Here is a 15,190-nt window from a genome sequence, read left to right as displayed (position 1 = left end):
CCAATTATTGTCATGAATACAGGCAATGTATTGGCCAGGTTATAAATTAACAATTGGCACATATTGAATATTGGTTTCACTAGTCTGATCTACATGAGCTACAAATCATGAGGGTGTGTCATTTGATACTCTGCAAACACAAATCTGCCTTGGATCAATAGAAATGAAAAGATTCTCTATGAATCTTTTCTCTTGAAATGGCCTTACTTGCTCAATTTCCTCTTTAGAAACAAAATTTTATTCCAGTCACATGCTCGCCACAAAATTCAAACATGTTTTTTAGTTAGGATTTGGTTTTCAATTGAGCATTGGAGACTTGCACATATTGCCATCGTTTTATTGTTCCACCAATTCCAGAACATGGTGACTTGCCATGGCTAGTGCCAAAGAAATTCCATTCAGCACTGATATCAAAATTCTTCTGATGATGACACAAGTTAATAAAATTCTTGAAATTCTTGTACTGAACTGCAAAACCATCACTGAAGTAGTAAATGTGCCTGATTTCTGACATGAAACTCTTCAAATATTCAATTAAGTTGGTTAGAAAAATATGCGCTGCAATTGTGTCATGTCAAAGGCAGTCACTGATTATGCAGAAACATATTCTGAAGTTCAACATCCTTGTAATAAATGACAAATGGATGCAATGTAGCCTGGCTATTCTCCCAGTGGAACCCTTGAACAGCACCTTGCACAACAAATGAATAATTTTCTGCAAAACCCATCAAGATGACCAATTCTCCTGTCATTAGGCTTTCCTTTGTTGACTTCAAATGGTAGCTTTGATATTTAGCAGTGTAGTAATGACAGGAAAGGTTAAATATCTTTGTACTCAATTCTTCAATAAAATCTTCTGTTGTTAATTGCTTTGTGTCCAGTGCATCTCTGTCAGTGTGTATCCATTGCTTGAAATCAATAATATCTTCTGGTTCATTGATTTCAAAAATATCCTCTAGAAACTTTTTTAATTCATCTATTCCTGGACATTTTTCACACCGATGAAGCATACAATCTTTTGACTCGAAATCACAGACTGTTTTACCAACGAGAACCTTGTAATTACATTCAACAGGACTTGCGGATAGCATTAACTTGACATTTTGATGGAATATGGTGCACCAGGAACAGAATGTGTTCCTGGTGCACCAACTTTGACACACCACTTGGGTCGAAGTTCATAAAATTTTAAAAATCCAATGTCAGATCCATTTCTATCTCAATAAGTTTCAAGTTGCTGAGTAGTAGTCACTTTTGTATTTGCATTACTTCAGCATTTCTAATGGAATTGTAATCTTTCTTTCCAGAGCATATTCGACTAAATTCATCATCTTCAAAAAATTCCATCACTTTTTGCTTTACTTGCTCAAAAAGCTTTTTAAATTGCTTTTTTCCAGGTATGGCCATGATTCCATCTTCTGCTTTTAAGTTTTCTAGCTTTCTTAACCATTCTTTCTGGGACACTAAACTCTTCCATTGTTTTCTTTATGGACCAACTAACTGAAGCTAGTGTTAATATTTGAAGTATTTCTGAACAACTTAACACCATCAAGTCATTCATCATTTACTAGGTGGTAGGTAACTCTCATCAACCGGTGCAATACCACCACTTTGCTTATTGGAGGCTTGAAGTGGTGGAACCCATGTTTAGTCTCCAGAGCTAAGTTCTGGTCAACCTTTCCCCATCTCTTCCATCATACAGTATGATTAATGACTTTTGAGATTATGATGAACATTGTGGCGAGATCCAATCTTCCTTACATTTCAAGGGTACAGCTCTAAAATGGTGTTCACAGGCTGGCCGCTAGTTAGTACACCAGACCGAACCTATTGTTAATTCTCTAGGAGGCTTCCAGATCAGCTAGTGTATAATCTTGCTACCTCTACTCAGCCAGACAGTGCAGTGACTGGAGGGAGTCCGAGTAGTGTGTATGCGGGGGGATATTGTCAAGGCCATGTTATGTCAAGAATCCGGGTATATTCTTACCATGTGTATGCCATATCCAAAAATTTCATTACTTCATCCATGTCCCCCCCCCAACTTTTTCTTACAATTGAATACAACATGAATTATTATTAATTGTCAAACTAATAGAGTAAGCTTATCTGCGAAACGAAAAGATCTAAACCTCCCAAACACTTCCTAGTTAATTTCACAAATATACGTGGTCTCAATTATAATCTCAACGATGTCCATTTCCACTTGCAGTCTGTCAAACACCATGTACTTTTTCTAACAGAATCTCAGTTATCGGTTGATTCAACTACTGCTCATCTCAGTTGCCCAAATTATTCGCTGTATGATTCCTTTCGCCTCTAAGGTGGTATTTGTGCATATAGCTGTTCCAATATTCTCTGTCAGAGACTTGGTAATTTGGAATCTCCTCTTTTCGATATTCTCGGGCTTAAAATCTCTCTACTTCATTCTGTCAAATTCATCTGTTGTCTCTACTGTTCTCCCAACTCCACTAATCCACTTGGAGCTCTGACTTCCTCTCTCTTTGCAACTTAAATTTCTCCAGTCCAACTTTCCTAACAATGAGGTAATTTTCCTTGGTGATTTTAATGTACACAACTCCAGCTGGCTTCCGTTTTCTAGTCACACCGACCCAGTGCTGGTCGAGATGCTGAGGCTTTTGCAATTACTAATAACCTTGCACAGATTGTTCATTTCCCTACAAGAATACCAGACAATCCTAACCATACAGCCAACACGCTTTATCTTTTTCTCACAAACAACCCTTCTAAGTACATGGTCGAAGTGAGAGGTCTTTTAGGCACCTCAGGTCACAACTTGGTGATTGTCTCTTCTCCTATGGAGCTTTTATCTCATGGCTATTCCCAACCTCATATTGTTTGGCATTACAAGAATGCAAAATGGGATTAACCTGGGAGATTTCTTTTCTTCTTTTCCTTGGTCGGATTACTGTTTCAAAACTTCTGATGTAAACGTTTGCTCAGATCATGTCAGTGAAATTATTCTTGCAAGAATGGAATCCTTTGTCCCACACTCCACTTTAAAATCTTGTCCTTTACCTAAACCTTAGTTTTCCAATAAATGTGCTAGGGCTGTTCAAGAGAAGACAAATGTTGCATATCGTAATTGGCTTGTTTCTAATTCTTCAGTTTCATTTTCTGCCTACACCAAAGCTCGCAACAATTGTAAAGCGGTCATTAATCAGTCCAAACTAGATTTTGAACAGGCTAAGAGTAGAAAACTTGCTTTTTTGCCCTAATGGTAGCTGAGCATTCTGGTCTCTTGCCAAAGCTATTGGCCGCAACTTTTGCCCATCTCTGCTCCCACCTCTGTCCAAACCAGATGGTTTTGTTGTCACCTCAGCCAAGGATAAAGCTGACCTGCTAGCATCCCATTTTTCTTCCAACTCGTGTATTAATGATCTCGGTAAAACACCCCACCATTCCCAACACGCTCCATTCAATGCCTCCTGTGGTCTTCCGTCAAAAGGTTATCAGAAGGATTTTGATGAATCTTGATGCTAAGAAAGTTCCAAGTCCCAATGGTATTTCTCCACTTGTCCTCGAAACCTGTGCTCCTGAACTTAATCCTGTTCTTTGCCGCCTTTTTTCACTTTCTTATTCCAAAGGTGTTTTTCTTTCTGCTTGGAAATTTGCTCATATCCAGCCAGTTCCTAAAAAAGGGTGACAAATCCATCCCATCCAATTATAGTCCTATTGCAATTATTTCTACTCTGTCTAAAGTTTTTTTTTTTTTTTTTTTTTTTGGTAGTTGTTGGCGCATCGGCTTTTGTGGCCATAGTGCACCTCCCAAGGTTTTTGCAGTACTTTGATCCAAGCCCGAGGCGGGATTCGAACCCGCGACCTTTGGGTTGCCAGGCAGGCACCTTACCCACCTGGCTAGCCCGGTCGGCTCTGTCTAAAGTAATGGAGAAATCAATTAACTGCCAACTCTTAAACTACCTAGAAACCTTCCGTCTGATCAACTATCACCGTCAGTGTTGATCCGCTGGTGATATTCTGGCTTATGTTACCCATTTATGGATTAATTCAATGGAAAAGTTCGGTGAAACACAAACAGTTGCTCCTGACACCTCAAAGGCTTTCGATCATGTTTGGCATAAAGGTCTTCTAAACAAGCTTCCATCTTATGGTCTGCCAACTGTTTTTTGTAATTGGTTATCCAGTTTTCTCTCTGATCGCTCACTGAAGGTGATGGTAGTCTTCTAACTTCCCCACTAATGCCTATGTCCCCCAAGGTTCAGTTTATTTCCCCCACTCTTTTCCTCTTGAACATTAATGACCTTCTTCTATTAACTGGAAATCCTATCCATAGTTTTGCCGATGATAGCACATTGCATTCCACTTTCCATTTTGAGAAACCTTGCCCTGCTCAATCAGTGTCAATTTCTCGAATATCAGCTACCAATTCCTTAAATGCTGATCTCCATCTAATTCTCCAGTGGGGCAAAGACAACTTACCTGATTTCAATCATTCTAAAATTCAGTCTTGTCTTATATCTCGCAAAAAGGATTCTTCTGCTCCTATGCTTATCTTTGGTGACACTCCGATTTCTAGGCAAAATGATATCTCTCTTTTGGGGATTACCCTGACTTCTAATCTCTCCAGGCACAAGCATATTAGAAATATTGCTTCCTCGGCATTTGAAAAACTTGGTTTTCTCTTTAGCTCACGGCATTACTTTTCTTCCAAACAGCTGTTCACTCTGTACAAATCACAAATCCGCCCTACTATGGAATTCTGTTCCCATATCTGGGGTGGTGCCCCCAAAACCTTTCTCAGGCTTCTTGATTCCGTTCAGAAGAGGGCAGTTATGTTAATTAATGATTCAACTCTAACAGAGTCTCTCCACTCGCTGTCTCATAGATGGTACTGTTTCTGCTGCATGCCTCTTCTACAGATATTTCCATGGGCACTGTTCTTCTGAATTGGCTTCCATAATTCCCACCCTCTCTTTCAAAACAGTCCAAACACGTGCCGCCACCAGCCAACATCCATTTACTGTCCAACTTCAAATTCACAGAACCAACTTTTCATCTTCCTCGTTTATTCATTCAACTGCTGTTTTCTGGAACAACCTTCCTTCATACATATTTCCTGAAAATTACAGTCTACAGAAGTTCAAGTCCAATGTCAACAAATATCCTCTTTCGTCTTCTCAACCTCAAACCCAAGCACGGTACTAAGTACTATAGGTTCTAATACCTCTTGTGTTTGGGGTTTACACGAAAAAAAAAAAAAAATCAACTTTTCTTTCAATTGTTTCAGCAGCTCATTGTAATCTAAGCAATTTCCACACTGTTGACTTGCACTTGACTCCATGATGTCATTTGGATCCAAGCCACCAACAGATGCAATTTCATCTTGTACTTGACTTGCCTTCTTTTTGGCATAGTCCTGTGAGTCTCTCTTAGCCATTTGCTGAAATTTCAGAGGAGAAATACCAACAGCCATCAAACTTGTGTTCAAGCTTTCAGTCACATGCATTTTGTCATCATGGTCTGATCCAGATGAAGTTGATAAGTTGATGTTCCTGTTGCTGCTTTTCGGCTGTTAGACTCTTTTCAGCATGATGGGCACAGCTTCTGGCCTGGTTTTATGACTACCTTTGTTAGTTCTTTCAGGTAGTCTGCCATCGACAAATCAATTGGTTGTAAATTTTTTTCACCATATGATTTTTGTTCTGAAAAGGATTGCAACATGAATGCTGCAAAAATTCAAATTTTGTCAAAAGCAAAGCTTCATGATGTAAACAAATTGTGTCTTATTCACCCAGTTTGAATCCACAACGTCGACCTATCAGCTGTTGTTCTTTAAATAATTTTAACCCAGTTTTAGCATTAGCATTAGTAGAGGCACACGATGCAAAAAAGCAAGCTTAAGCAGCATCAGCCAAAAAAAAAAAAACGCTCCCATTTCACCCCTCCATTCGTTCCAAATACTTGTCCAGCTCAGCGTTAAATTTATTTAGGCTATCAACTTCCACAACAAAGGATGGAAGTCTGTATCGACCAACCAACTATCCGCTGGCTAAAGGCAAACTTCCGCACATCTATCCTACATGTCTTTCCTCAATTTGAATTTATGCCCTCTCAGGTGATTATGCTGAGCAAGAGGAAGAATCCCATCAGCAATCAGCTTGCTCAATCCATTCAAGGCCTTATACACCTCAATCATATCACCTCACAGGTGCCTGCTCTCCAGGTGCTGCAATTTGCAGAACTTAAGCCTTTCTTGGTAAGAGCACCCCCTTTGTTCCCCTCACCAATCTTGTTGCCCTTCTTTGTACTCGTACTAGCAACTCTACATCCTCCCTAAATTGAGGCCTCTAGACCATTGCCACCTCCCTGTCCCTGCTAGCAAAATTCCTATATATCATTGACAATACTCCATGACCTGCCCTAGCAGCCCACTGCAACTGCTCAGACAACTTCATATTTGACTGCACGAATACTCGCAGGTCTTTTTCACTTTCCACTTCCCTGAGCGTAGTACCACACAGTTGGTACATTTCTCTTTGGTTATTGCTATCCATATGCAGTACTTTGCATTTGTCAATGTTAAAACTTCAGTTGCCACTTCTCAGCCCATCTGTTTAAATTTTCTAGATCCTGTCGCAGCAGTGTACTGTCATTAGTCTCCTTAACAACCCTGCCAACCTTCATATCGTCTGCAAGCTTGGACATTAAGCTTGATATACCATCATCAATATCATTTATAAATGCAGAAAACAACAATGGACCTAACACTGAACCCTGAGGGACTTCACTAATAAAATTAGTCCACGATGAGCAGTGTCCACTGATTACCACTCTCTGCCTTCTTCCACTCAACCATCCCTTTATCCTAGCAGCAATTTGCCTCCAATGCCACACTGCTCCAATTTGTTCAGCAGTCTTTCATGTGCAACAGTATCAAAAGCCTTTCCAAGATCCAAATATATGATATCAAAGTTATTCCCTGCATCCAGTTCCTTTGTGACCACATCATAGTATCCAATCAAATTGGTCAGGCAAGACTTCCCCTTAACAAAACCATGCTGGTCCGAGCTATAACTGAAGTCTTGTCTAGATGATCCTGCAGTGCTTCTTTAACCAGTGCCTCCATTAATTTCCCTGGAACAGAAGTTAAACTAACAGGTCTATAATTACTTGTGTCACCCTTTGATCCTCCTTTGTGAATTGGAGTCACATTTGCACATCTCCAATCCATGGGTACCTCCCCTGAGTCCAAAGAAGCTCTCATAATTATGGCTAATGGTTTGCTTACTTCCTTTGCTGCCTCCTTTAATATAACTGGATAGATCCCATCCACCCCAGGTGCTTTTTTATGTTTATCTTCAACAATTTCTCCTCCAATTTCCTCTCAGTTATTACAAAATCGTCTAGCTCACTGCCAGAAATTAATTCACCTCTGGCATTCCCCTACCTGAATAATTCCTCTTGTTTGAATGTAGATGCAAAATACAGGTGACCCCCGGTTTAACGCTGATAATTTGTTCCAGAAAAACAGAGCACAAAGTGAATCCGTGCTAAGTGAGCGCCGTATTCCCATAAGGTAACATAAGTATTTGTGAGTTGCGGTCAATGCCATAGAATATTTCCTAATCGATAATAAACGGAGGTGATAAGATGCACAAATATCGGTCAAAATATTTAATATTGAAATATTTGTACATATAAAATATTCTGCATTACACACGTATATAATTATGTGATAACTACTTACATATCAAAATTAAACTTAAAATTCCAATTAAAATCATGAATTTAATTGATCTAAATTGATTTTAATTGATTTAATTTAATTGATGAATTTAATCATGAAAAATGTGTTGATTTTGGGTTGTACTTTGGCCGTCTTCCTGGTAAACTAAAAGGGGTTTTAATTTTAAATCCCACACAGCGTTACTATCCAACAATAAAGTCAAACGATCCTTCGCCACTTTGAAACTTGGCATGTTTTTTTATTCTTTCAATATGAAACTTCTTTTAGGCATTCTCTTCCAAAAAAGTCCTGCTTCATCTATGTTAAAAACTTGTTGAGAAGTATATAACACATAATACCCCTCTTCAATAATTTTAACAAGTTCTTTTTTTGAAAGTTTCAGCTCCTTGGTCTGCACTTGCGGCTTCTCCCTGCATTTTAAATCTATTCAGCCAGCCCTTACTAGTTTTAAACGGTTCTTTTTTTTTTTTTTTTTTTTTTTTTTTATTCTTTCAATATGAAAAAAAGATCATCATATAGGCTAATCTCTCTTTTTTTTATAATATTTAACTTAACTGAATTCTTCACTGGATATTATCTTCAATAAAATTAGTTAAAGTCTCTCCATTTCAATCCTAATTGCCGGCCTAGCCCTAGTTGCTTGCAGTGGAACAGCTGTCTTCCCTGTTGCTAAAATTAATTCTTTATTTTTTTATAATTGTTCTTACAGTTAAACTTGCCAGTCCTAAATTATGGCACACACCTGCTTGTCGTTGACCGGAAACGATTCACTTCGAAACGTCTAATTTAATTTTCAAATTCAGTCTTTTTCTTACATTTGTTGTCTTCGTACCGTGTCCAGAAATTGTTGCTTTTGCATTCTTATCCACCCTTATTAAATCTTCGAAAATGTAACTGCGTTGGTTGCATTAATTATAATACAATGTTCGAGTAAATTGTCCATTACGCACAATGTCTAATACTCTACTGAGTGATGACGAGACTGCAGATAAATGCATATAATGCAAATATTACGAGCAATATTTCTCAAGTCAGCGTGGGAAACGTTTTAATACTGTTTCTATTCATTTTCAAACTATCGACTCCATCAAATGAAACGATTTTGTTAAATATGCCAAAAATGCAATCTGCAAAAGAGTGTTATAGTGATTTGTGACAGCGTTATAGTCAGATATGGATTATAATATAAGAATAGCGTTATAGCGAATCAGCGTAAAGCGCACCGCATTATAACGAGGGCCTGCTGTACTCATTTAGTTTGTTAGCCACCTGAGCAGGATCATCAACAGTTGAACCACAATAACCAGTGGACCAATCTGATTCATCCCTTCTAGAGTTTACATAGGTAAACACAGACCTCTTTGCTGTTTTTCTTTGCATCCTTTGCCAAAGATTTCTCATAATCTGCCTTTGCCTGCCTAATCTCCTTTGTGACTTGGTTACAGACCAGCTTATATCTATCATAGGCTTCCATGTCACCCATTAATTTGCATGTATCCCATGCATTTTTCTTCTCTGCCATATGTCTCGTTTTGCGTGTATAGGATAGCACATGACATTTAGAATTATCCATATGACTGATGGTGCAGGAGTCCAGCTTATCTCCAGCAAAATCTTCTGATTCCATGGCTTTCATGCTGACTAATAAGCGAATGTTTCTGCAAGCAGTGAAAACTTAACTTTATTAGTCAAACAATAAAAAATAGAGGAACAAAATAAATAAACTGTTCATCATGAAGATAAAACACATTAATAACAGCATGGTTCAAATATCAGCTATTTATACTTTTTTTGTATGATTCTAGAATATTCCAGAGTTCTAGAATGTTCTAGAGTGTTCAGTTTTTTTCTTTCTTTTTATTTATTTATTTTTTTTTTGGAATTAAAGAATATTCTAGAATGTTCTGAAATTCTAGAATATTCTATAATTCGTGGGTATTCTTCTAGAATATTCCAGAATTCTAAAATATACTATTTCTAGATTATTCTAAACATTAGACAGGATTAAGGAAGCTTTCTGCAATAAAAAAAGATCTCACAAAATAACAATACAGCACATAAAACTACTTGACATTTAGGCTTAACTTTAAGGCCTTAAATGCAAAGACACAAAACAGATAAACCATGATCCTTGTAGCTGAAACTCTGCTCTTTCCAGAGGTGGCAAAAACGAGACAATTGAAGGTGTCCCGCATTAAGATATTTGCCCCTTAAGATAGGTCAAATTTGACTTTCAAATTTTGAGTCAATCTTTGAAATAAAATATCTCAGTCAGAAAACAAGCATAAGAGCTGATATATTTAGTTAGGCTGAACTCATGCAGTCGGTAAGTGGAATGTCCAAAGAAGGTACCGCAATTTTTATTTCAAAGTTATGACTTTCAGAAGTCTTGCTGAAATTTGTCACGACAAATTTTTGGTGCCAGTTTTAGACTGCATTGTAAAAAAATGAAAGTTTTTGAGCCTGACACGAAAAGTTTTGCATTCTCTGCCAAAAGTTAACTAGGTATACCAAGTTTCAGAGCGCCACCTCTCACCGTTGTGCAACAGTAACACTTAAAACTGAAAATTTGTGATTTATTCCGCATAACACAAGTGACCTCCACAAAAAAGGTGCTGGTGCCTCAAGCATACTATATTTTGAACTGAAATTTTGCACAGCTTCATTTGAAACCTGCTTAAACATCCACACCAAGTTTCAACAAAATTGAAGATGGTCGAGCAGGGGCCACTTGACATGGAATGACCCTAAAGTAACTACAGAAGTGCCTACTTACGCTTTTTGCTGATGACAAGGAGCAGAGTCGTCCTGAAAGGTGCAGTTACTAGGCAGGTTGAAATGGTTTCTAATATAGCCAGGTATCCATTGGCATTTACGGAACCTTTTATAAACTGCAGATGACCTACTCTGCGATACGAAATGCACCCCCATATCATTTTAGCTGGTAGGAAATTTCACTGTAGACACCACACAGTCTGGATGGTATTCTTCATCACATCTATGGCAAATCGTTTGTCTCCCATCAGAGCCATGCAGGTTGAATTTCTTCTCATCCGAGATAATAAAAAATGACTTCCACTGCTCGGGGGTCCATTTGACATGCTCCTTACACCAAATTAATCGGGCCTTTTTCATTTTTTGTGCAAGGAGGTGCTTCTACTTAGGACGACGGGCTACAAGTCCATTTCTGAAGAGGCATCTTCTGACTGTTACTGCACTTGCTACCACTCCTGTTCTTCCCATTCTCTTTTCAGCTCAGATGAAAAGATTTACAGTTTTTATGGCATAAGCACTTCAAAACACGGTCCTGTTTGGCGTAGAGACCTGTTTATGTCCGGTTCCTTTTTTCCTATCAGCAGAACCAGTATTCTTGAGTTTGGAAAGAAATCTACTCACTGTCAACTGATTACAAGACACTCTATAGGCAATATGATGGGAAGAACATCCTTCCCGTCATATTGCTTCCTTGTGTAAAGCAACAATTGCACTCTTTGTTCGTGGCATCAACTGCATGTAACTCGCCACCCTGACAAGCAAGGAATGACTACAACTCTTGCAGAGTGTCAACTGATGTAATATTACATCATCACCTATGCGTGTCAATCTTATCTGAAGTATTGTCATATACTTACGTTATTTGGACGACAATTACAATTTTAAGGGATGATGCACTTTCTTTGAACAGTGTATACGGGCACAACAGTTAACACAGGGCTGTGCAGTTTTGTGGCAGCATATGAGTTTGATTGTGCAATGTGCTTGCGCAACGGTCCACATTATGTAACCCACGGATCACATTTCGGAAAACAGCTATTCATATTGATAAAGTTTTAAGATGTCCATTATTAGAGACATTTTAGAAATCACTGATAGAGATGATCACATTGAAGGATACAGTTCCATTTCCAAGTTCAGAGAAATGAATAAAAAGCAGCAGCAACAAAAACAAACAAACAAAAAAAAAAAAAAAAAAAAACAGCTGCCAGAGTAAAATTTATTATGAAAAAAAAAAATAATTAAATAAATAAAAGACTAAAAAGTCACAAGAGTGGCCTACCCATTAGTTGCCCATCCTTACTTTAAAATAATTGAAAAATATTAAAGTTAGATTTAAAAAAAAAAAAAAAAAACATTCTAAATTAAATTTGAATATATCTCAGCAAGTAAATGTTATGACATGTGATCTTTAAGTTCTTTTATAACTTAACTTAAAGACTATTTCATTTCTGCTGTCTCATACTGGATTAGCAATTTAAGCCACTGTTTCATATAAAAAAAAAAAAAAAAAAAACACAATACCATTTCATGAGAATACCACTGGCACACAAATAATCAGTCTGAACTTACAGAATATAACTGGCATTCATAAAATACTCAAAATTCTTATTTCTTACCTGCTTTCTGTAATACCTCTTGAAATGTTGCTATCACTTTCTGCCATTGATATGCTGCCAGGACTTTTTTCTTCCAAATCTTGTTTCGGTTCTCCGTTGTTTTTAGAGTCACCTCTCCTTCGGCTGTAAGTAAAACTACGCTGCGTACTAGATGGTGTACCTTCTTTGCTACTGTGGCTCTCACTTCTTTTTTTTCGTCTCTTTTGTTCCCTCCTCTCTATTTCACTTTCACTTCCCTCACTATCACTTCCACTATGCTGTCTACTACTACTTCCACTGCTACTGCTATCAGAGGTACTATCACTACTCTGAGAGTGAGAAGAACTCTCTGAAGACTTTTTATGATGTCGCTTCCTATTTCTAGTTGAACTTTTATCTACATCTTTTAAGATCCTGTGTTTGCTTGGTCTTTTGCCTGATTTTTGTTCATCAGAACTTGATGCATCTCCAGAAGTGTCTGACTTTTCACTTTCAGATTTTGTTGACCCTTTACTTTCTTTATTAGACTGTTTTGCAGAAGTCTCAGCTTGTCTACTTCTCGAGGAATATTCCTTGTTATGCTTTTTATCTGAACTTTTATTTCGTTTTTCTTCTAACCCTTCACTATTCTCTGGTGTAAAATTTGATTTGGATCTATTCTGCTTGTCCTTTGTTTCTCTTGAACTTTCATCTGCTGTTGAAGGTAAAACTTTATTATCTGTCTTGCTAAATTTTACTTCTTCCATCGAAGGCATTGCATCCTTTCTTTGACTTGGAACTTCTGTGGTTTCAGGCTTATCATCACTATGTGCCATCTCTAGAAGTTCCTTATACAAGTTTTAATTGAACTTTTGGTATTCCTTAAATAACTGTTATCATTTGGTCAGGAAACAACAAAATATATTTTAACATTACTATTTTTTTTCCTTCACTCAACTAATTTTTATGCACTACTACCATCTTCAAATTTTGGTCACATGAAGTGATCATCCAAAAACAACCTGAAATGCAATAAAAATAAACCATTTGAAAGTAATCATCATTGCACATTAAAAAATATCCATGAAGCCAAACAAAATATTTATTAGTCAAAATATACATTTTAACTCAAATTTAATGAAATGACACACATTAAACATAATTAATATCATCTTTAATACAAGTAAAATTTTAAACTAAGAAGCAAGAGTTACTCACTATTTTTAAAACAGAATGTGTACAAAAGATTTTTTTTTTTTTTTTTTCAATGTTTATTCATTAGCATTAGAATTTTTGTTGTTTCAAGAATTATACCGTATAATGAGAAGTCAGTAATCTTTCATTATCTAGGTGAGGTTACACACCACAAGCTATTTAAGTAAATCATTTTTAAATACAAAGTAAATAAGGAAAGAAAGGTGCTAAAATCTGAATCTCGGTATCCCTTTGTGATATCCTAAAGAAAGGAAACTGATGAACAAGTATGCTTGGAAATTTGACCTTAAAATAAAAGATCACCTCACAGGTGCATAGTCTACAGACAGTGCAATTTGCAGAACTGAAGCCTTTCTTGGTAAGAGCACCCCCTTCGTTCTGCTCACCAATCTCGTTGCCCTTCTCTGTACTTTAGCATTAGTAGAGGCATACGGTGAAAGAAAGCAAGCTTATACAGCATCAGCGAAAAAAAACTCCCCCATTTCACCCCTCCATTCGTTACAAATGCCTGTCCAGCTCAGGCTTAAATTTATTTAGGCTATTAGATTTACACAACAAAAGATGGAAGCCTGCTCCACCAATCAACTACCCACTGGCTAAAATCAAATTTCCGCACATCTATTCTACAACTATCTTTCCTCAATTTGAAACTGTGCCCCACAGGTTCTTAGTCTGAGCAAGAGGAAGAATCCCATCAGCATTCAGCTGGCTCAACCCATTCGAGGCCTTATACACCACAATCAGATCACCTTGCAGGTGCCTACTCTACAGGTGCTGCAATTTGCAGAATTTAAGCCTTTCTTGGTAAGAGCACCCCTTTGTTCCCCTCACCAATCTTGTTGCCCTTCTTTGTACATGTTCTAGCAATTCTACATCCTTCCTAAAATGAGGCCTCCAGACCTGTACACGGTACTCTAGGTGACCCACTGCTTTGTATAATGGGATAATCACCACCCTGTCCCTGCTAGCATAATTCCTATATATCATTGACAAGACTCCATGACCTGCCCTGGCAGCCCATCTGTACTGCTCAGCGAACTTCATATTTGACTGCACAATTACCACACATTGTCTGAATTCCCTGAGTGTAATACCACACAGTTGGTACATTTAACTTCGGTTATTGCTACCCATATGCAGTACAATGAGCTATTGCCCCGTGCAATAGCCCAGCAGTCTGCCTTGTGCGATTGTTCAGTGCACATCACCTGTTATTTTCTCTTTAACATTTGTCAATGTTAAACTTCAGTTGCCACTTCTCAGCCCATTTTCTAACTTATCTAGATCCAGTTGGAGTTGCATATTGTCTACGGCCTCCGTAGCCGAGTGGGCAGGAGCGGGAGTGCAGTAGCACACGCTCTTTGAGTAGACCGGGGTTCAAGCCCCTGACTGCTGAATACGGTCGATCTGCCAACCCGCACTGGACCAGCGTGGCAGATTATGGTCCATTTCGCTCAGCATGAATTGTCGAGGAGGCTTCCATCCTGCAGTGGGTTGATAATGGCTGCACTTTACTTTTACTTTCTGTCTTTAATGTCGTTAACAACCCTGCCAACTTTGCATCATCTGCAAACTTAAGACATTAAACCCAATATACCTTCATCAATAATCATTGATAAATATTACAAAACAACAATGGGCCAAACACCGAAACCTGGGGAACTCCACTAATAACTTTTGTCCACGAAGAGCAGTGTCCGTTGATTACCACTCTCTGTCATCTCCCACTCAACCATCCCTTTTTCCATTGTAGCAACTTACCCTTAATGCCATACCTCTCCAATTTATACAGCAGTCTTCCATGTGCAACAGTATCAAAAGCTTTCCTGAAATCCAAGTATAGGATATCAAAATTATTTTTGGCATTCAGTTCCTTTGTGACCACATCATAGTATCC

At 37.9% G+C, this 15,190-nt stretch overlaps 1 protein-coding gene across 3 annotated transcripts in view; it reads right to left on the bottom strand.

Moving 5' to 3' along the window:
* Positions 1-15,190, bottom strand: part of Acn (apoptotic chromatin condensation inducer acinus) — a 295,740-nt gene that overhangs the window by 258,642 nt on the left and 21,908 nt on the right. For all 3 annotated transcript variants that reach the window (XR_016547575.1, XM_090383866.1, XM_090383867.1), the window contains exon 2: positions 12,121-13,100. Coding sequence is in view for 2 of the 3 variants with exons in the window: in XM_090383866.1 (XP_090239992.1) it covers positions 12,121-12,914 (794 nt within the window). In the remaining variant the exon portion in view is untranslated. The remainder of the gene's footprint in view (positions 1-12,120; positions 13,101-15,190) is intronic.

Source organism: Mastigoproctus giganteus, chromosome 10 (assembly GCF_048544385.1).
Source record: "Mastigoproctus giganteus isolate SK-2022 chromosome 10, ASM4854438v1, whole genome shotgun sequence".
Taxonomy (NCBI): domain Eukaryota; kingdom Metazoa; phylum Arthropoda; class Arachnida; order Uropygi; family Thelyphonidae; genus Mastigoproctus; species Mastigoproctus giganteus.
The sequence above is the reverse complement of the archived record's forward strand: the minus strand, read 5'-3'. Positions and strand labels throughout refer to the sequence as shown.